Raw genomic sequence first — 22169 nt, forward strand, 5'->3', positions numbered from 1 at the left:
AGAGGCAGTCCTCAAGGACCTGATCTTTTCGAAAGAGCAGGCCGGAGTACCTCGGGAACTGTAGGCGCCCGGATCGTCCCTGGCCAACACTTTCCAGGTGTGGTCCCCCATACTGGAAAGAAGGAACGGATGCGGCAATTAGTTATCGCCGCATCCGTAAGAATCTCCTCTATAAAAATATCCCATGACCTAACCCCCCAGATTAACACGGTAAAAAATAAATAAAAAAAATTGTGACAAAACCGCTATTTTTGGCACTTTTCCATTTCAATCCGTTTTTTCAAGTAACAAAACAAGGGTTAACAACCAAACAAAAGTTAATATTTATTACTCTGATACTGCAGTTTACAGAAATGCCACATTTGTGGTCGTAAACTGCTGTATCAGTAAAAGGGAGGCCGCAAAAGGAAAGGACTGACATGGTTTCTGGAAGGCTGATTTTGATGGCCTTTTTTATTGACACCATGTCCCTTTTGAAGCCCCCCTGGTGCCCCCCTAGAGTAGAAACTCCATAAAAGTGACCCCATCTAAGAAACTACACCCCTCAAGGTATTCAAAACTTAAACTTAAACTTAAGTTAATGGCAAATGGAGATTCAATTTCAGAATTTCAATATTTGGTAACCTTGCCTCACAAAAATGTAATGTAGAGCAACCAAAAATCATATGTACCCTAAAAATAGTCCCCAAAAATAGGCCACCTTATCCCGTAGTTTCCAAAATGGAGTCACTTTTAGGGAGTTTCCAGGGGTGCATCAGGGGGGTTGAAACAGGACACAGTGTAAATAAACCGGTCCATAAAAATCAGCCCTCCAAAAACCAAACGGCGCACCTTTCACTCTATGCCCCGATATGTGTCCGTACAGTAGTTTACGGCCACATATTGGGTGTTTCTGTAAACAGCAGAGTCAGGGCAATAAAGATACAGTCTAGTTTGGCTGTTAACCATTGCTTTGTTAGTGGAAAAAATGGGTTAAAATAGAAAATTAGGCAAAAAAATTAAATTTTCAAATTTCATCCCAATTTGCCAATAACTCTTGTGCAACACCTAAAGGGTTAACGATGTATGTAAATTCAGTTTTGAATACCTTGAGGGGTGTAGTTTCCTAGATGGGGTAATTTTTATGGAGTTTCTACTCTAGGGGTGCATCAGGGGAGTTTCAAATGGGACATGGTGTAAATAAACCAGTCCAGCAAAATCAGCCTTCCAAAAACCAAACGGCGCACCTTTCACTCTACGCCCCGCTGTGTGGCGTACAGTAGTTTACGGCCACATATTGGGTGTTTCTGAAAACGGCAGAGTCAGGGCAATAAAGATACAGTCTTGTTTGGCTGTTAACCCTTGCTTTGTTAGTGGAAAAAATGGGTTAAAATTGAAAAGTTTACAAAAAAATGAAGTTTTCAAATTTCATCCCCATTTGCCAATAACTCTTGTGCAACACCTAAAGGGTTAACGATGTATGTAAACTCAGTTTTGAATACCTTGAGGGGTGTAGTTTCTTAGATGGGGTCACTTTTGTGGAGTTTCTACTCTAGGGGTGCTTAAGGGGGGCTTCAAATGTGACATGGTGTAAATAAACCAGTCCAGCAAAATCAGCCTTCCAAAAACCAAACGGCGCACCTTTCACTCTACGCCCCGCTGTGTGGCCGTACAGTAGCTTACGGCCACATATTGGGTTTTTCTGTAAACGGCAGAGTCAGGGCAATAAAGATACAGTCTTGTTTGGCTGTTAACCCTTGCTTTGTTAGTGGAAAAAATGGGTTAAAATAGAAAATTAAAAAAAAAAAAACACCTAAAGGGTTAACTACGTATGTAAACTCAGTTTTGAATACCTTGAGGGGTGTAGTTTCTTAGATGGGGTCACTTTTGTGGAGTTTCTACTCTAGGGGTGCATAAGGGGGGCTTCAAATGGGACATGGTGTAAAGAAAACCAGTCCAGAAAAATCAGCCTTCCAAAAACAAAACGGTGCACCTTTCACTCTACGCCCCGCTGTGTGGCCGTACAGTAGTTTACGGCCACATATTGGGTGTTTCTGTAAACGGCAGAGTCAGGGCAATAAAGATACAGTCTTGTTTGGCTGTTAACCTTTGCTTTGTTAGTGGAAAAAATGGGTTAAAATGGAAAGTTTTACAAAAAAATGAAATTCTCAAATTTCATCCCCATTTGCCAATAACTCTTGTGCAACACCTAAAGGGTTAACAATGTATGTAAAATCAGTTTTGAATACCTTGAGGGGTGTAGTTTCTTAGATGGGGTCATTTTTGGGTGGTTTCTATTATGTAAGCCTCGCAAAGTGACTTCAGACCTGAACTGGTCCCTAAAAATTGGGTTTTTGTAAATTTCTGAAAGATTTCAAGATTTGCTTCTAAACTTCTAAGCCTTGTAACATCCCCAAAAAATTAAATATAAATCCCAAAATAATTCAAACATGAAGTAGACATATGGGGTATGTAAAGTCATCACAATTTTTGGGTGTATTACTATGTATTACAGAAGTAGAGAAACTGAACCTTTGAAATTTGCAAATGTTTGGTAAATTAGGTATTTTTTGGTACAAAAAAAAATATTTTTTTTTACTTCATTTTACCAGTGTCATGAAGTACAATATGTGACGAAAAAACAATCTCAGAATGGCCTGGTTAAGTCAAAGCGTTTTAAAGTTATCAGCACTTAAATGACACTGGTCAGGTTTGCAAAAAATGACATGGTCCTTAAGGTGATATAAGGCTGTGTCCCTATGGGGTTAAACATTCCCTGGCCACAGGTAGAGACTGTTTCCTGGACCCACAGAAAAAGGATAAATTGCAGGATAAAGTCATAAGAGTGATCGGGACATTTGATAACTCCCATGAGATGATCTTTGAAATCCTTAGAAGACACTGGGGTATCCTACGCACTGATAGGGACCTCATTGCGGTACTCCTGCAGAGACCAGGGATTACCTTCAGAAGGGGGAGATCCATCAGGGATCATCTAGTTCACAGTCTCTATACCACACCAAGAACTGAAGGAATATGGCTAGAAAGAAGACCATAGGAATGTTTAAGTGCAGTGGGTGTATAGGGTGTCCATACATTACTGTATCCAAAACATTTAGAAGTGTCTCAACGGGGAGAGTCTTTCAAATTAGGGATTTAGGCAATTGTAGAAGTTGTGGAGTGGTTTATTTGTTTACATGTCAATGCCCCATGAATTATGTGGGGAAGACTAAGGGCTCTTTCACACCTGCGTTATTGTCTTCCGGCATAAAGTTCCGTTGTCGGGGCTCTATGCCGGAAGAATCCTGATCAGGATTATCCTAATGCATTCTGAATGGAGTGATATCCGTTCAGGATGCATCAGGATGTTTTGGCCGGAGAAAATATCGCAGCATGCTGCGCTTTTTGCTCTGGCCAAAAAAACTGAAGACTTGCCGCAAGGCCGGATCCGGAATAAATGCCCATTGAAAGGCATTGATCCGGATCCGGCCTTAAGCTAAACGTTGTTTCGGCGCATTGCCGGATACGACGTTTAGCTTTTTTAGAGTGGTTACCATGGCTGCCGGGACGCTTAAATGCCTGGCAGCCATGGTAAAGTGGAGCGGGGAGCGGGGGAGCATACTTACCATCCGTGCGGCTCCCGGGGCGCTCCAGAGTGACGTCAGGGCGCCCCAGGCGCATGGATGACGTGATCGCATGACACTTCATCCATGCGCATGGGGCGCTCTGATGTCATTCTGGAACGCCCCGGGAGCCGCGCAGATGGTAAGTATACCGCTCCCCCGCTCCCCGCTCCTACTATGGCAACCAGGACTTTAATAGCGTCCTGGGTGCCATAGTAACACTGAAAGCATTTTGAAGACGGATCCGTCTTCAAATGCTTTCAGTACACTTGCGTTTTTCCGGATCCGGCGTGTAATTCCGGCAAGTGGAGTACACGCCGGATCCGGACAACGCAAGTGTGAAAGAGGCCTAAGAGGGAATTGAGGAGGAGAGTGGGGGAGCACCTTGGAGATATCAAGCATGGACGAGACAAACCTGTGGCAAACCATGTCCATTAATTTCATGGGGGGAATGCAGATCATTGAGCTTATCCCATCTTCTCCATGTAAGGGCGATTGGGATAAAAGGATTTTACAGAAAGAATGCCAATGGATCTATAGATTAAAATAATCTAGTCCGGATGGCTTGAACAGCTATCATTTGGCTGTTTCTTATAATACCTGGATGCTCTCTTTGTCTTCCTCGTACCCTGTTCTTTCTACTATATACTGTATACCTCTCCTGTTTTCTTTTCCCTTTTGTCCCCTTACCCTTCCTCCCCTGCTCCTTTCCCCTTTTCCTTCCCCCCTCCTCCCCTTTTTCTTTCTTATTTGTCCCCAGATTCCAATGGGAATCCTATATGTATTGTTATCCATGCCATTTTACTTATTATCGGATCGCAAGAAATCTAAAAAAATGTATCTTAAAGCTACAACTGGGTCACCCTTATCATATGTGGTTGTCCTTTCTGTGGTTTGGTATATGTGGGCAATTAAAGTAAATGGTGAATTGGATATACTGGTCTCTCCTCTTTGATATATTTACTATCTGTCCTCCCCTGTCCCCCCCGTTGGTCTCTTTAGTTCCTCCGTCTTGTCATGTTTTATTTAAATTGGTAACTTGAAGTACTATGATAACCTGGAGTCTCTTCCTAAGTCTGTACAATTAAGGAATTAAAAAGACATTTATTAATGGGAGTACCTTATACAAATAGTATTCTGGCCGTATAGGGCGCAATAACATATTTTCGCACTGTATGGCTATATAGGAATGTCCCTGATTAAACGCATCAAGAATTAATAATCAAATGTATTTTGCGGACTGTGGAACGCATGGAGATATTATCATTTCCAGTCTCTGAGCCTGACGTCGCTCCTACATCCGCTCAGTGAAACGCATTTGCGTTCCAGAGCTCTTTCTTGATAGTAGGGCTGTAGCGACTGACGTCATTTCCGTTTTGGACACTGGCTTTGTATGTCACTTCCGATTGGTGGAACGTATATGCATTCCAAAGCGGTGTCCTGTTTGGGCTATGATGTGATATTTCTTTGAAAGAACCCCCTGATTCTGACTCTGAGTTGACTATCTGTACATAATATGTATATTGGATGAGTGGGCCCTCTGTGTGAATTGGTCTGGGTGGGATGAACATTGGAGGAACTGATGATGAGACGATATGAGGGGGAGAGACTAATTATGGGAGGACTTGTTATAAGGCGCCAGTTTTTGAACAGACATTGGGACACCGGTCATCTTGAGCCTACATCCTGGGGCTTCTTTCCTAGAGGGTCTCAATTGTGGGACACTGAATGTAAATCTCCGTTGTGAGACCTTTTGGTTGGAGTATCACCCTCTTCCTCCCCTGACGAACCAGTGGTTATCTATAACGACTGGGGAAACGTAACGTTGGGATTAGTTTTTGTTGTTTGTTATTCAGCATGTCCTTTTTGTTTTTGTGCTCAGCCTTGCTTCCTTAGGATAGGGATTTCTAGGGGATACTAGACTAGGAACGAGGACAGGGAGCCCCTACCTTCAAGGGGTGTCCCTGGGCTTAGCTCAGCTAGGGATTTACAGGGAATATCTTAGGTCTTTCATCGTTTTTGATTTACCAGATACAATGTTGGTGATTTTCAACTTTTGACACAATTTAAAAGTACCTGTTTATCATCGTTATCCCAGGACTATCTCCTCTACATCATCTGTATCTCTCAGTTTGGTCGAAAATCACCCTACCTAATGTGATTTCAGCTAACCGTGAGTAATCATTGAGTATCTGTGATACTGAGGGCAATTACATAGTGAGTATTTTCTGTATATGTATGAGTATCCTGATCCTTGGAATATAGTTCGGCCAAAGGCCAATTTTGATACAATCGTTTAATAAAAGGTATATTTTAGAATTATGGGAAGGCGTTCATGTTAATAGAAAGAGTTTAGTGGCCTATTTCAGTACAAAAAGGAAAAAATATATACGCATTTCACTTCTGAAGTTCTATGTGGTTACAGCGTTCAGTGTCCTATTTCAGTATAAAAAGGAAAAAATATACGCACTTCACTGTTGCATTTATTTGTGGTGAAAGAGATTAGTGGCCTATTTCAGTACAAAAAGGAAAAAATATATATGCATTTCAATTCAGTTATTATTATTTCAGTACAAAAACTAAATATATTCAGCCTTCCGTTTTGCAGTTATATGTGGTTAAACCTTTAGTGATGTATTTCGGTAGAAAAACAAAATATATTCAGCGTTCACTGTTGCAGTTATATGTGGCAAAACCTTTAGTGACATATTTCGGTCGAAAAACAAAATATATTCAGCGCTCCAGTAATATTTGTGGTAAAACCTTTAGTGACGTATTTTGGTAGCAAAAAAAATTATCTATTAAGCGTTCAGCAATGAATGTAAAAACTACAAAAAAGTTATAGTAGTCAGAATATGGCAATGAAAAGAATTTTTTTTTTCAGTAATAAAATGCAAGAAAATGTATACAGATGTGGTATCACCGTATTCGTGCTGACGTGGGGAATAAACCTAATTGGTCACTTTTACCGCGTAGGAAATGGTGTAAAAAAAACATAAAATTGTGGCGGAATGGTATTTAAAAAAAAAATTCCACGCTTTTTTCCTGCTTCCCACCACATTTTATGCTACCATAAATGGTGCCATCACAGAGTGCATCTTGTCTGTAAAAAACAAGCTCTCATACAGCTATGTGAATGAAAAAAATTTAAAAAAGTTATGGCTTTAGGAAGACTGGGAGAAAAAACAAAAATTTAAAATTCCTGGTCATTAAGAGGTCACACTAGAATCCTTATAAGAGTAAATCTGTGTGGTCAATCCGCATCAATTGGTGCGGATTTACGTGCAGATTTGCATGCAGATTTTATCCGAATTTTCCGCATGTGGATTTTACTCTCCCCATTAAAGTGAATAGAGAAAATCCTTCAGGAAAAATAAAATAAATTCATATCGCGTGCATGAGAATTTCAAATTCTAATAGGATACAATGTATATGACCTACGGTGGAGATTTTCCACACGCAAATCCGCGCAGAGAATCCGCATGTAATCCTGATCACGTGCATTTAGCCTAAGGACTCATGCAGACAAAATGTATTTTCTTTCCGAGTCCGTTCCTTTTTTCGCGGACCGTATAATGGGTCTGCAAAAGTTACTCCGTGTACATGTCCATTCTGCAAAACAATAGAACATGTCCTATTATTGTCCACATTACGGACAAGAATAAGACTGTTCTATTAGGATCCAGATGTTCCGCTACACAAAATATATAATGCACACGGACGTCATTCGTATTTTGTGCGGATCAGTGTTTTGCGGACCGCAAAGTACATACGGTAATTTACATTAGCCCTCGTGCATCCGCATTTTCTTTACATCCCGTTTTTTTGCAGAAAGTATGTGGAACCATTCATGTCAATGGGTCTGTAAAAAACGGAAGTTATTCTGTGTGAATTCCGTTTCCCTGTTCATTCTGCAAAAAAATAGAACATGTCCTATTATTGTCTGCATTGCAGACAAGGATAGGACTGTTCTATTAGGGGCCAGCTGCTCCATTCCACAAAATACGGAATGCACATGGGCTAGGGTGTCTCATTTTGTAATGGAAAAAAATTCAATGCAACATTTTTGCAGACTTTGCTTACGTCCCGAGTTTCAGTGATGTAAAGAATATGTATGCCGAATTTCAAGAACATTCGATAATATTTAGAGGTTGCACACGTTGATCAGTTTTGTAAAAGTAGGCTAAAAATATGATTTTTCAATTACTTTTATTGGGAAAACTAGAAATCACAAGCTTAAAATAATATTAAAACTAGACACTAAGATTAATAGGTAGTATGATAGGCAAAACATGTGTTATATTAATAAACTTTGAATGATGCAATCCTTTTGTTAGCTTGGTGGTGACTTTTCTGTGATGCTCAACTACCCGCAACAAGAATAGTTTTTTGTTGTTCGTCCCTGACCGATTCATTAAACTTTTTTATCAGAGCAATTCCTCTTTCTGCGGTATCATTGACCACCTTAAGAGCGTTCACATGGCTTCTTAGAGAATCACTGCAGTATTCTGTCACGTTGTGGATCCCAAACAATTCAAAGAACGTCTTTGTTTTATTAGTAACGAAATGGTTCAGGTTTTTCCTTCAAAAACTAGGTTTTTAACCTCTAATCGTTTCATTTCCTTTTTCTTTGCAGGTTTCTAAATTTGGTTTCTAAATTTTTAGTCATATTTTCCTTAACGGCCTGAGTAATACATTCGTCCAAAAAAGCCAATCCTACGTTTGTTTCTGACAGATACTCTTAGCAACTGTGAGAGCACTTTTTTTATGTCTGCATCTGGGTAAGTGTTTAGAAGTAGTGTTGATCACGAATATTCGAATTGCGAATATAGGTATTTCAAAAATGTGCGAATATTTAGAATATAGTGATATATATTTGTAATTTCTAATATTCAAGATTTTTTTATTGTGAATTTTTATCGCAAATTTTTCAATTGCCGAGTAAAAGCATGATTCCTCCCCTGCTTCTTGTTTCTGGGCCAATGACTCATTGGCCCAGAAGCAAGAAGCAGGGAGGAATCATGACTTTAAATGGGAAAAATGATGAATATTCTAAAAAACTAGTATATAGCACTATATCGAATATATTCGTTTTTTCAAATATTCGTAATATTCTAAAACAAGAATATATAGCAATATAGCGAATATTCGAAAAAAAAATAACGATATAATCTTCTTTGTCTAATAGTTGTAATGTTTTTCTCATCTGAAGTTCAGAAAAAAGATTATAGCACTATATTAGCTAAATTGCTCTACATTCGTTTTTTTTTTTATATTCGCTGTACTGCTATACATTCTTGTTTTAGAATATTACGAATGTTCGAAAAAACTAATATATTCGATATAGTGCTATGACTCATTGGCCCACAAGCAAGAAGCAGGGAGGAATCGTGTTTTTGCTCGGCAATTGAAAAATTTGCGATAAAAATTTGCATTGCGAAAATTCGCATAATACGCGATCATTACCTTGTTGATTTTTCAAGTAAAAAAAATCTTAGAATATAACAAATATTCAAATTCGTGAATATTCGCTGAATATTCTACAAAATATTTGCAAAATATCGTGAATTCGAATATAACCCCTGCCGCTCATCACTACTCAGAAGCTGTAGCATATCCAAATCATTCTTTGGAGCCCATCAACTTACAATTGCCTTGTGCAAATAGCGAACATATATGATACTGACAAAATGTGCAACCTATTTCATTCCTTTCAATTCTCATTGAGGAATATTCACCTGTTTAGTGAAGAGGACAATTTTAAGTGCATATATTGCCTTTACCATCCACCTTGTTTGATGCAGAGCCCCTGGGATCCTGAAACTGAAGTCGTTTTTAGACCAACCCCCTAGGTACAGGAGTGAGAGTAGTAATAAAAGTGATCAATGTGTGCAACCCCTAAATATTATCCAATCTTCTTGAAATTTAGCATATATATCTTTTACATCACTGAGACTCGTAAGCGTAAGCAAAGTAATATGAAAATCACATCTTTGAAAAATGAAACACCCTAACCCGTTATCTATGTTTTGCGGATCCGCAAAACAACAACGGTCGTGTGCATGAGCCCTAAGGGCTCATGCATACGACTGTATGTATTTTACGGTCCGCAAAACACGGATCCGCAAAAAATATGGATGACATCCGTGCGCATTCTGTTTTTGCGGAACAGCTGGCCCCTAATAGAACAGTCCTATCCTTGTGCATAATGTGGACAATAATGTGGACTACATGCACACAAACGCATTTTTCTTCCGTGTCCGTAAATTTTTTTAGCGGATTGGATGAGGACCCTTTCATTTCAATGGGTCAGCAACGTATGTCTGTTCCGTAGCCCCTCAAAAAATATAGAGCATGTCCTATTCTTGTCTGTTTTGCGGACAAGGATAGGCATTGTTACAATGGATCTGCAAAAAAAAACTGATGCAATACGGATGCCAAAAGGACATTATCCGTATTTTTTGTGGATCAGTGTTTAGCGGACCACAAAACACATATGGTCGTGTGACTGTAACCTGATAGGTCATGTTCTATTTACAGGGAGTGCAGAATTATTAGGCAAGTTGTATTTTTGAGGATTAATTTTATTATTGAACAACAACCATGTTCTCAATGAACCCAAAAAACTCATTAATATCAAAGCTGAATATTTTTTGGAAGTAGTTTTTAGTTTGTTTTTAGTTTTAGCTATTTTAGGGGGATATCTGTGTGTGCAGGTGACTATTACTGTGCATAATTATTAGGCAACTTAACAAAAAACAAATATATACCCTTTTCAATTATTTATTTTTACCAGTGAAACCAATATAACATCTCAACATTCACAAATATACATTTCTGACATTCAAAAACAAATCAGTGACCAATATAGCCACCTTTCTTTGCAAGGACACTCAAAAGCCTGCCATCCATGGATTCTGTCAGTGTTTTGATCTGTTCACCATCAACATTGCGTGCAGCAGCAAGCACAGCCTCCCAGACACTGTTCAGAGAGGTGTACTGTTTTCCCTCCTTGTAAATCTCACATTTGATGATGGACCACAGGTTCTCAATGGGGTTCAGATCAGGTGAACAAGGAGGCCATGTCATTAGATTTTCTTCTTTTATACCCTTTCTTGCCAGCCACGCTGTGGAGTACTTGGACACGTGTGATGGAGCATTGTCCTGCATGAAAATCATGTTTTTCTTGAAGGATGCAGACTTCTTCCTGTACCACTGCTTGAAGAAGGTGTCTTCCAGAAACTGGCAGTAGGACTGGGAGTTGACTTGACTCCATCCTCAACCCGAAAAGGCCCCACCTGCTCATCTTTGATGATACCAGCCCAAAACAGTACTCCACCTCCACCTTGCTGGCGTCTGAGTCGGACTGGAGCTCTCTGCCCTTTACCAATCCAGCCACGGGCCCATCCATCTGGCCCATCAAGACTCACTCTCATTTCATCAGTCCATAAAACCTTAGAAAAATCAGTCTTGAGATATTTCTTGGCCCAGTCTTGACGTTTCAGCTTGTGTGTCTTGTTCAGTGGTGGTCGTCTTTCAGCCTTTCTTACCTTGGCCATGTCTCTGAGTATTGCACACCTTGTGCTTTTGGGCACTCCAGTGATGTTGCAGCTCTGAAATATGGCCAAACTGGTGGCAAGTGGCATCTTAGCAGCTGCACGCTTGACTTTTCTCAGTTCATGGGCAGTTATTTTGCGCCTTGGTTTTTCCACACGCTTCTTGCGACCCTGCTGACTATTTTGAATGAAACGCTTGATTGTTCGATGATCACGCTTCAGAAGCTTTGCAATTTTAAGAGTGCTGCATCCCTCTGCAAGATATCTCACTATTTTTGACTTTTCTGAGCCTGTCAAGTCCTTCTTTTGACCCATTTTGCCAAAGGAAAGGAAGTTGCCTAATAATTATGCACACCTGATATAGGGTGTTGATGTCATTAGACCACACCCCTTCTCATTACAGAGATGCACATCACCTAATATGCTTAATTGGTAGTAGGCTTTCGAGCCTATACAGCTTGGCGTAAGACAACATGCATAAAGAGGATGATGTGGTCAAAATACTCATTTGCCTAATAATTCTGCACTCCCTGTATTTGTGGAACAGACATACACAAACGGAATGCCCCGGATATCTTCAGTTTTTTCCGGACTCATTAAAATTAATGGTTCTGCATATGGTCTGCAAAAGGACCATTAGTTGCATGCAACTCCATGTGTTACATTGGACAACAGCTACAGCTCAATGGTGAAAACTGGGAAAGTCTTGCTACAAAATTATGCGTGTAGCACTTTTAACTGATTTCATCCGTTGAGCTACAGCTGTAGTCCAAAGCAGTAAACTGACTTGTATGAAATCTACTTCTTTTTGCAGCTGTCACTCTATAACATCAATCAGTGCTACTCAAAGTCTAGGTGTAGCCCAAGCCTAAGATGTCCAGGTAAGGTTCTGCTAGTATATGTCAAGACTTATTTTTGCAATGACAAAAGTAAACTATGGGAAAGGAGACTGAATAAAGGAAATTGGCCCAATTAAAAGGGTGCTATAATGTGTGTAGCTAAAGCCATGGGTACCACATCATGGTCACTACTATTTGCCAGACCTCACCTAGACTTGCCACTACAAACAAATGAGCAGTTCATGTGTGACTGGGCAATTAGTACTAACTGCAGTGCAGTACACATGGCTCAAGCCACACATGTAGTAGCATGCCAAGCAGTTTCCAAATACAGTCAGGTCCATAAATATTGGGACATCGACACAATTCTAACATGTTTGGCTCTATACACCACCACAATGGATTTGACATAAAATGAACAAGATGTGCTTTAACTGCAGACTGTCAGCTTCAATTTGAGGGTATTTACATCCAAATCAGGTGAACAGTGTAGGAATTAAAATAATTTGCATAGCTGCCTTCCACTTGCTAAGGGACCAAAAGTAATGGGTCATAATAATCATCATAAATTAAACTTTCACTTTTTAATACTTGGTTGCAAATCCTTTGCAGTCAATTACAGCCTGACGACTGGAATGCATAGACATTACCAGACGCTGGGTTTTATCACTGGTGATGCTCTGCCAGGCCTCTACTGCAACTGTCTTCAGTTCCTACTTGTTCTTGGGGCATTTTTGTCTTCAGGAAGTGAAATGCATGCTCAATCGGATTCAGGTCAGGTGATTGACTTGGCCATTGCATAACATTCCACTTCTTTCCCTTAAAAAACTATTTGGTTGCTTTTGCAGTATGCTTTGGGCCATTGTCCATCTGCATTGTGAAGCGCCGTCCAATGAGTTCTGAAGCATTTGGCTGAATATGAGCAGATAATATTGCCCGAAACACTTCAGAATTCACCCCGCTGCTTTTGTCAGCAGTCACATCATCAATAAATACAAGAGAACTAGTTCCATTGGCAGCCATACATGCCCACGCCATGACACTACCACCACCACAGTGCTTCACTGATGAGGTGGTATGATTAGGATCATGAGCAGTTCCTTTCCTTCTCTATACTCTTCTCTTCTCATCACTCTGGTACAAGTTGATATTGGTCTCATCTGTCCGTAGGATGTTGTTCCAGAACTGTGAAGGCTTTTTTAGAAGTCATTAGGGAAACTCTAATCTGGCCTTCCTGTTTTTGAGGCTCACCAATGGTTTACATCTTGTGGTGAACCCTCTGTATTCACTCCGGTGAAGTCTTCTCTTGATTGTTGACTTTGACAGACATACACCTACCTCCTGGAGAGTGTTCTTGATCTGGCCAACTGTTGTGAAGGGTGTTTTCTTCACCAGGGAAATAATTCTTCGGTCATCCACCACAGTTGTTTTCCGTGGTCTTCCGGGTCTTTTGGTGTTGCTAACCTCACTGGTGTGTTCCTTTTTTTTCCAGAATGTTCCAAACAGTTGTTTTGGCCACGCCTAATGTTTTTGCTATCTCTCTGATTTTTTTTTGATTTTTTTTCAGCCTAATGATGGCTTGCTTTGTTGATGAGCTCTTTGGATCTCATCTTGAGAGTTGACAGCAACAGATTCCAAATGCAAATAGCACACTTGAAATTAACTCTGGACCTTTTATCTGCTCATTGTAATTGGGATAATGAGGGAATAACTCACGCCTGGCCATGGAACAGCAGAGAACCGAATTGTCATATTACTTTTGGTCCCTTAACAACTGGGAGGCACATACACAAACTGTTTTAATTCCTACACCGTTCACCTGATTCAGATGTAAATACCCTCAAATTAAAGTTGACAGTCTGCAGTTAAAGGACATCTTGTTTGTTTCATTTCAAATCCATTGTGGTGGTGTATAGAGCCAAAAATGTTAGAATTGTGTTGATGTCCCAGTATTTATGGACCTCACTGTATGTACAAATACACAGGTGTGTGCTTGAACATCTGCATCCGGAGGGCCTGCCTGTCTCAGCTCCTCAATTAGTACTTAACCCTATAAAAAGGCTTACACAGCTGAAACACGGTATGGTTAGATCAGTAAAATCACACACAATGTCAGTAATACATGAGTGTTCTGTCTTCTTCATGTTCGAGGACATCTGAGGGCATAACAATAGTTTACCTCTCTCTATATATAAAACCTCTACATATATTAACCTGCCTGCTTTGGTGTAATTTACAGGAGATATTTTGTAAAAAATTCTTCTCACATGTCTGCATGTTTAGATGGATATTTTTAGTTTTACCAAATATACTGTAGTTTGACCAATCACACAAATGTTCCAACAGAAATGTCAAAAATGGTCATAAGCTGAGCAGCATTTTGTGGGTTCCTATCAGTACATCCTGTCAACCATAATAGCTCCAGGGATTAATATCACTTTCAGATGGTCATATGCAGGCTCGGACTGGCCTACAGGGGTACAGGTGAATTCCCTGGTGGGCCCCTGGGCAAGGTGGGCCCCTAGTCTCTCACCCCCTGCACAAGTGGCACATAACACATTAGATTTACTGCACTACATACATATATTCAATGTACAGCACCTCAACCAGCCTATGTTCATATAAAAAACTTTTTATGTATTATATTTGAATGTATCCGTATGGTGGGCCCCCAAAATAAATTTTACTGGTGGGCCCTAGGTACCCCAGCCCGACACTGGTCATATGCAAGTCAGTCTGTGATTATATGGTAAAAATGGCCAGAGTCTATTAAATTGTGATATGTTTCTTTCTCCTATTTAATTACCTCATTTTTAAAAAGTTCTAAACAGCTGCGCAACTTCCCATAGACTTTTGGACCAGCGTATTTTTCTGTACCAAAGCTGAATTGCTGTATCCAGTTACATCCTTGAGAATATAGGAGCTTTTCAGGAAGCTGTAAGAACAAAACAGACATTAAAGGGGTTGTGCAACTAATATAAAAGTATCCTATTCAACAGATATTGCAGTTATATCCCGTTCCCCAAATACCACCATTTGCCCCACCATATCCCCAAAACTACCTTATGCCGAATGCACACGGCTGTGGAACACGGACGTGAGCGGTCCGTGGTATCCTGGTCAGGCATCCTGCTGACAGCAGGAGCGCACAGCATCATTAGTTGCTATGACGCCGTGCGCTTCATGCCGCCGCTGCACTACAGCAATACACTCGCATAGATCACATGAGTGTATTACTATAGTGCAGCGGCGGCGTGAAGCGCACGGCGTCATAGCAACCAATGACACTGTGCGTTTCTGCTGTCAGCAGGATGCCAGGCCGTGTTCCAGGGCCGTGTGCATTCGGCCTTATTCTGAAGTTATTAGCCTATACTTGCCCTTGTGGCAAATCTGTTTTAATATTTAGTTGCTGTATGTTACAGCCTGCATTGGAGCCTTGTAATGTAGGACTTAGGCCTCATGCACATGACCGCGTGTATTTTGTGGTCCTTAAAAAACGGATCTGCAAAAAATACAGATGACATCCGTATGCATTCCGTATTTTGCGGAACGGAACAGCTGGTGCCTAATAGAACAAATAGAAATACGGACATACGGAAAAGGAATGCACACAGAGTACCTTCCAATTTTTTTGCGGACCCGTTGAAATGAATTGTTCTGTATACAGTACGCAAAAAAAAAAAAGGAACGGACATAGAAAGAAAATACGTTTGTGTGCATTAGGGCCTTAGGAAGTGTCATTGGTAAGAACAAGGGGCGTGGTTAGTATCACATGATCTGCTGATGTCAGGACATATGTCACTGCCCTGTCCTGAAGGGACAGCAGGCACATGACAAACTAACCGCAAATTTGGTGTGATTAAAATAAACTTTACAATGAAAAGTAGTTTGTGGCGCAACCTTTTTAAGTGGCCTTGGGGTAAAATATCATTCTTCACTCAATGCCCCATAATGCCAAATTGAAAACAAAATGTTGAAAATCTTCTCTAATTTATTGAACAGGAAAAATCTAAATATTGCATTGTGGTAAGTACAGTGGGATGCAAAAGTTTGAGCAACCTTGTTAATCGTCATGGTTTTCCTGTATAAATCGTTAATTGTTAAGATAAAAAATGTCAGTTAAATATATCATATAGGAGACGCACACAGTGATATTTGAGAAGTGAAATGAAGTTTATTGGATTTACAGAAAGTGTGCTATAATTGGTTAAACAAAATTAGGCAGGTGCATAAATGTGGGCACTGTTGTCATTTTATTGATTCCAAAACCTTTAGAACTAATTATTGGAACTCAAATTGTCTTGGTAAGCTCAGTGACCCCTGACCTACATACACAGGTGAATCCAATTATGAGAGAGTATTTAAGGGGGTCAATTGTAAGTTTCCCTCCTCTTTGAATTTTCTCTGAAGAGTAGCAACATGGGGGTCTCAAAACAACTCTCAAATGACCTGAAGACAAAGATTGTTCACCATCATGGTTTAGGGGAAGGATACAGAAAGCTGTCTCAGAGATTTCAGCCATCTGTTTCCACAGTTAGGAACATATTGAGGAAATGGAAGACCACAGGCTCAGTTCAAGTTAAGGCTTGAAGTGGCAGACCAAGAAAAATCTCAGATAGACAGAAGCGACGAATGGTGAGAACAGTCAGAGTCAACCCACAGACCAGCACCAAAGACCTACAACATCATCTTGCTGCAGATGGAGTCACTGTGCATCGTTCAACCATTCGGCACACTTTACACAAGGAGATGCTGTATGCGAGAGTGATGCAGAGGAAGCCTTTTCTCCACCCACAGCACAAAAAGTGCCGCTTGAGGTGGGCTAAAGCACATTTGGACAAGCCAGCTTCATTTTGGAATAAGGTGCTGTGGACTGATGAAACTAAAATTGAGTTATTTGGCCATAACAAGGGGCGTTATTCATGGAGGAAAAAGAACACAGCATTCCAAGAAAAACACCTGCTACCTACAGTAAACTATGGTGGTGGTTCCATCATGCTGTGGGGCTGTGTGGCCAGTGCAGGGACTGGGAATCTTGTCAAAGTTGAGGGACGCATGGATTCCACTCAGTATCAGCAGATTCTGGAGACCACTGTCCAGGAATCAGTGACAAAGCTGAAGCTGTGCTGGGGCTGGATCTTTCAACAAGACAACAACCCTAAACACTGCTCAAAAACCACTAAGGCATTTATGCAGAGGAACAAGTACAATGTTCTGGAATGGCCATCTCAGTCCCCAGACCTGAATATAATTGAAAATCTGTGGTGTGACTTAAATAGAGCTGTCCATGCTCGGAAGCCATCAAACCTGAATGAACTAAAGATGTTTTGTAAAGAGGAATGGTCCAAAATACCTTCAACCAGAATCCAGACTCTCATTGGAACCTATAGGAAGCGTTTAGAGGCTGACATTTCTGCAAAAGGTGGATCTACTAAATATTGATTTCATTTCTTTTCTGTGGTGCCCAAATTTATGCACCTGCCTAATTTTGTTTAAACAATTATAGCACACTTTCTGTAAATCCAATAAACTTCATTTCACTTCTCAAATATCACTGTGTGTGTTTCCTATATGATATATTTAACTGACATTTTTTATAGTAACAACCAACGATTTATACAGGAAAGTCATGACGATTAACAAGGTTGCCCAAACTTTCGCATCCCATGTATTTTCCGACCCTTTACTCAGAACTTAGTTGAAGCCCCTTTGGCAACAAATACAGTCTCTAGTCTTCTTGAGTATGATGCCACAAGGTTTGCACACCTGGATTTGTGGATTTTCTGCTATTCTTCTCTCTAGATCCTCTCAAGCTTTGTCTGTTTGTATAAGGACCATCAGTGTAAAGCCATTTTCAGGAAATTGCTCCCCCAGTTATAGACACGATACAATGTCTGGGTTTGGAGCATTTACACCCGTTGAGGCCACTTTTTTCAGTGAGTTTTTGTCTTTATGTGTATGGAATGTGCCACTTTATTTTGCTGGTAACATTCTTTTGCACCTGGTAGCTTCTGTGTCACATGGTCTGTTGTGGGTGTGGCTCACAGCTTTATCCTACCTCACAGTGCATTGGTGATACCACTATGGAGGCATGTGAGAGTTTGGCTGTGAGTTGGTTTCTAGCACTGTTCAGACCCTGTTCACACGCCACGGGCAGTTGAGTGGTAGGACCCCATGCGTGCTGAGACACCATGACGTGGTGCATGAGGTGCTCCGATATGTTCCTGACTGGAAAATATTGGAAAAGTTCTCAGCTTTTAACATCGGCTTGAGGAATTAACTAGTATTGTCAGTTGCATATCATTTTGGTGCATTTTTTGCAGTGATTTGTGTATGTATATTTTTTCATCTGCACAATGTATCATATTTGTGTAAGATGTCCTTGTGGTACATGCGGTCCGCCCCGGCATCCCCTATTGTACGCATTTTTTGCTGGGGATTGCCGTTATCTGCGGACCGCCTGTGGTGGAATTGCCCCCCCGGTTATAGACACGCTACAGTGTCTGGGTTTGGAGCATTTTCACCCGTTTAGGCCACTTTTTTCAGTGAGTTTTTGTCTTTATGTGTATGGAATGTGCCACTTTATTTTGTTCGTAACATTCTTTTGCACCTGGTAGCTTCTGTGTCACATGGTCTGTTGTAGGTGCAGCTCACAGCTTTATCCTACCTCACAGTGCATTGGCTATGGAGGCATGTCAGAGTTTGGCTGTGAGTTGGTTTCTAGCACTGATTCAGACCCTGTTCACACACCACAGGCAGTTGAGTGGTACGACCCCGTGCATGCTGAGACACCGTGACGTGGTGCATGAGGGGCTCTGATATGTTCCTGACTGTAAGGTATTGGCAAAGTTCTCAGCTTTTAACATCGGCTTGAGGAATTAACAAGTATTGTCAGTTGCATATCATTTTGGTGCATTTTTTGCAGTGGTTTGTGCATTTTCAGGGTTCCAGAGAAGTTTGATAGGGTTCAAGTCAGGGCTCTGGTTAGGCCACTCAAAGACATTCACAGTATTGTTCCTAACCACTCCTAACAACACTATGTTGTTGTCACGGTGCAGTGTGGTAAATACACTCGACACGGAACACAGAAGGGAAGTTGAAAGGTATTAGGCCCTGAACCTAGGGAAAGGGTCACATCTAGTGAGTCCCTATGCCGAGCCCTGACTGCTATCAGTATGAACAGACCTAGATGGTAGGAATGTTCATTCACAGGAAGCTAAGCCATAGCAAACCCTAACAGGGCCCTGCAGATAGTGTCAGGACATGGATGGCCTATTCCAGATGAAATAGGAGACCCCCTCAGGCCTAATATCAGCAGGTAGGGGAAAACAACAAATAGCAAAGAAGATAAAATTAACTCCCAGAAGTATGCAGACGAGCAGGAACGCAGAGACAACCAACACCAGGACTTCCACAAACAAGGAGCTATCAACTGCATAGCATGATGGGTGAGGCCGGATTAAATAGAGGAGAAGGAATGACCACTTAAGATACACTTGAGACAAGAGGTGTGGTCATCCCCAGCAACAACACAGAAAGATGCAACCAAAAAGGCTGTCAATCACATGCAGCCAGTCTCCTCGATCTTCTAGTTCCTGTAACAGGTGGGACTGTGACAGTTGTTTTGCCCATTTGTGCAATTGTCTTTTTGGAAGGTAAACTTTTGTCCCAGTCTGAGCTCCAGAGCACTCTGGATCAGGTTCTCAATCTACAGAATATCTCTGTACATTCAGCTTTCCCTCAACTCTGACTAATCTCCCTGTCCCAGCTGTTGAAAAATAGCCCACACAGCATGATGCTGCCACCACCATGCTTTACTTTAGAGATGGAATTGGGCAGTCCCTGGTTTCTTCCAAATATGACGCTTAGAATTGAGGACAAAAAGTTTAATTTTGGCTTTATCAGATGAGATAACCTTGTTTCTCATAGTGGAAGAGTCCTTTAGGTGCGTTGTATTATTTATTTATTTTTCAAACTTTCATGTGTCTTTTACTAAGAAGAGGCTTGTTTCTGTCCACTTTGCCATAAAGCCCAAATTCGAGGAATGCTGCAGTGATAGTTGACCTTCAAAGATGATCAAGAGAAATGGGAGGCACCCAGAGCTTAATTTTAAATGTCATAGTCAAGGGTCTGAATACTTTTGTCCAGATGCAATTTAAGTTTTTAATTTTTTAAATATTTGCTAACATTTATAAAATTCATAGGGCACATAGTTAATATGGTTGAAAAAAGACACAAGTCCATCAAGTTTAATGAAGGGGATGTAATGGTTAGTATGTGAATTCTGTTTTCCCTTTCTCATTATGGGTTATAAGATGCAGATTGATGGGGCAAAACTTAGTTTTTTATTTTAGCCCAAGGCCGCAACATAAAAAAAAGGGAAAGATTCTGAGCGCACTGTATCTATGCCCCACTGTATGTGAATTGAAGAATATTTGGAATCAGAAACAGTTAAATAACTCACAGCAGTAAATATTACAAAATCTGATCACACTTCTAAAGAAATCTAAAACTTCACACCTATAGAAAAATAGAGAAAATGCATCATAAGGCTACTTTCACACTAGCGTTCGTCGGTCCGCTCGTGAGCTCCGTTTGAAGGGGCTCACGAGCGGACCCGAACGCAGCCGTCCAGCCCTGATGCAGTCTGAATGGAGCGGATCCGCTCAGACTGCATCAGTCTGGCGGCGTTCAGCCTCCGCTCCGCTCGCCTCCGCACGGACAGGCGGACAGCTGAACGCTGCTTGCAGCGTTCGGGTGTCCGCCTGGCCGTGCGGAGGCGTGCGGATCCGTGCGGATCCGTCCAGACTTACAATGTAAGTCAATGGGGACGGATCCGTTTGAAGATGCCACAATGTGGCTCAATCTTCAAGCGGATCCGTCCCCCATTGACTTTACATTGAAAGTCTGGACGGATCCGTCCGAGGCTATTTTCACACTTAGCTTTTTTTTTGCCATTTTAATGCAGACGGATCCGTTCTGAACGGAGCCTCCGTCTGCATTATTATGAGCGGATCCGTTCAGAACGGATCCGCCCGAACGCTAGTGTGAAAGTAGCCTAAAACTGCTTAAAGTGTTGTCCACACAGTAATAAAAAAAAAAGTTTAAAAAGAAAAGTTTAAAAACCGCTTTCAAAAGGTTAAAAGCAATAATACTTCACAGCCCCACCATCCCTACCGTTTGATTTTTGGTCCACGACATGGAAATGTGAGTCCCAGCACATGGAAACCCTGTCTGTGGAGATGTAACTGCTGTTACCAATCACTAGCCTCAGCAGTAACGTGTCTCCAAGTGACACATGAGCTCAGAGGTTCAGGCATGTATCAAAGCTGAGGTCAGTGAATGGCTGCATTGGTCAAGTGACCAGGAGGTGACATTATAACATTTGATCCAATGGAAACAGGAGCCTCAGTACTAGAATGGAGGAACTTTCAAAAGGTAAGAGTTCTTTCTTTGTCTTAGAGTGACCATACATATTCAACAGCTGTCGGTCGAATGATTGTTTGGATGACAGCTATCTCTCCCAACTCCCTCTTGGCTCCCCCATAAACATACACTTTTGGCTCAGAGGAATATGTGTGTGTATTCAATAGAGAGAGGGGGGAAATCCACTGGCAGACACTTCTGGTGGCAGCTTATCTCCCGGGAGAACAAAAGGACTGGATGAAAATATTCACTTTCTCCAATCCCCAGGAGAGAGTTGGGAGCTCCCCACCCACATTAGACTGTCAGCCGAACCTGCTGGTCACTAATGTGTATGGGACCCTTTAAACAGTTTTCCCTTTTAATAAAAGAATTGTATGCATGTTATAGAAGTACAGTACCTTTATGATATCTTTCTCCTTCATCCATCCAGGAAAAGGAATTGTTTGACTGAAAACTTGGAACATGACAGCCCTAAGTAAACAGTAGTTATCCTCTTTTACTGGTTGTAAGGTCTTGATGTTATGTTTCCAGTACAAATCTTCATAGGCCTATAACATTATACACAGGTATACTTTTAGTCTTTAAAGAGTAAGGGTACTTTCACACTCGTGTTTTGGGCGGATTACAATAATACAACCGCATGCATCCGTCATGAACAGATCCGTTTGTATTATCTGTAACATAGCCAAGACTGATCCGTCATAAACTCCATTGAAAGTCAATGGGAGACGGATCCGTTTTCTATT

General features: G+C 41.0%; 1 protein-coding gene across 3 annotated transcripts in view; it reads right to left on the minus strand.

Annotated features, from left to right (window-relative positions):
• The window catches only part of OTULINL (OTU deubiquitinase with linear linkage specificity like), a 157756-nt gene that overhangs the window by 31788 nt on the left and 103799 nt on the right, over nt 1–22169 (minus strand). For 2 of the 3 annotated variants that reach the window (XM_044295083.1, XM_044295082.1), the window contains exons 5-6: nt 21822–21971; nt 14804–14932 (exon numbers count right to left, since the gene is read on the minus strand). In XM_044295083.1, coding sequence (XP_044151018.1) covers nt 14804–14932; nt 21822–21971 — 279 coding nt within the window. The remainder of the gene's footprint in view (nt 1–14803; nt 14933–21821; nt 21972–22169) is intronic. The other variant, XM_044295084.1, reaches the window with a different exon arrangement.

This window comes from Bufo gargarizans, chromosome 5 (genome assembly GCF_014858855.1).
Source record: "Bufo gargarizans isolate SCDJY-AF-19 chromosome 5, ASM1485885v1, whole genome shotgun sequence".
NCBI classification, from domain to species: Eukaryota; Metazoa; Chordata; class Amphibia; order Anura; family Bufonidae; genus Bufo; species Bufo gargarizans.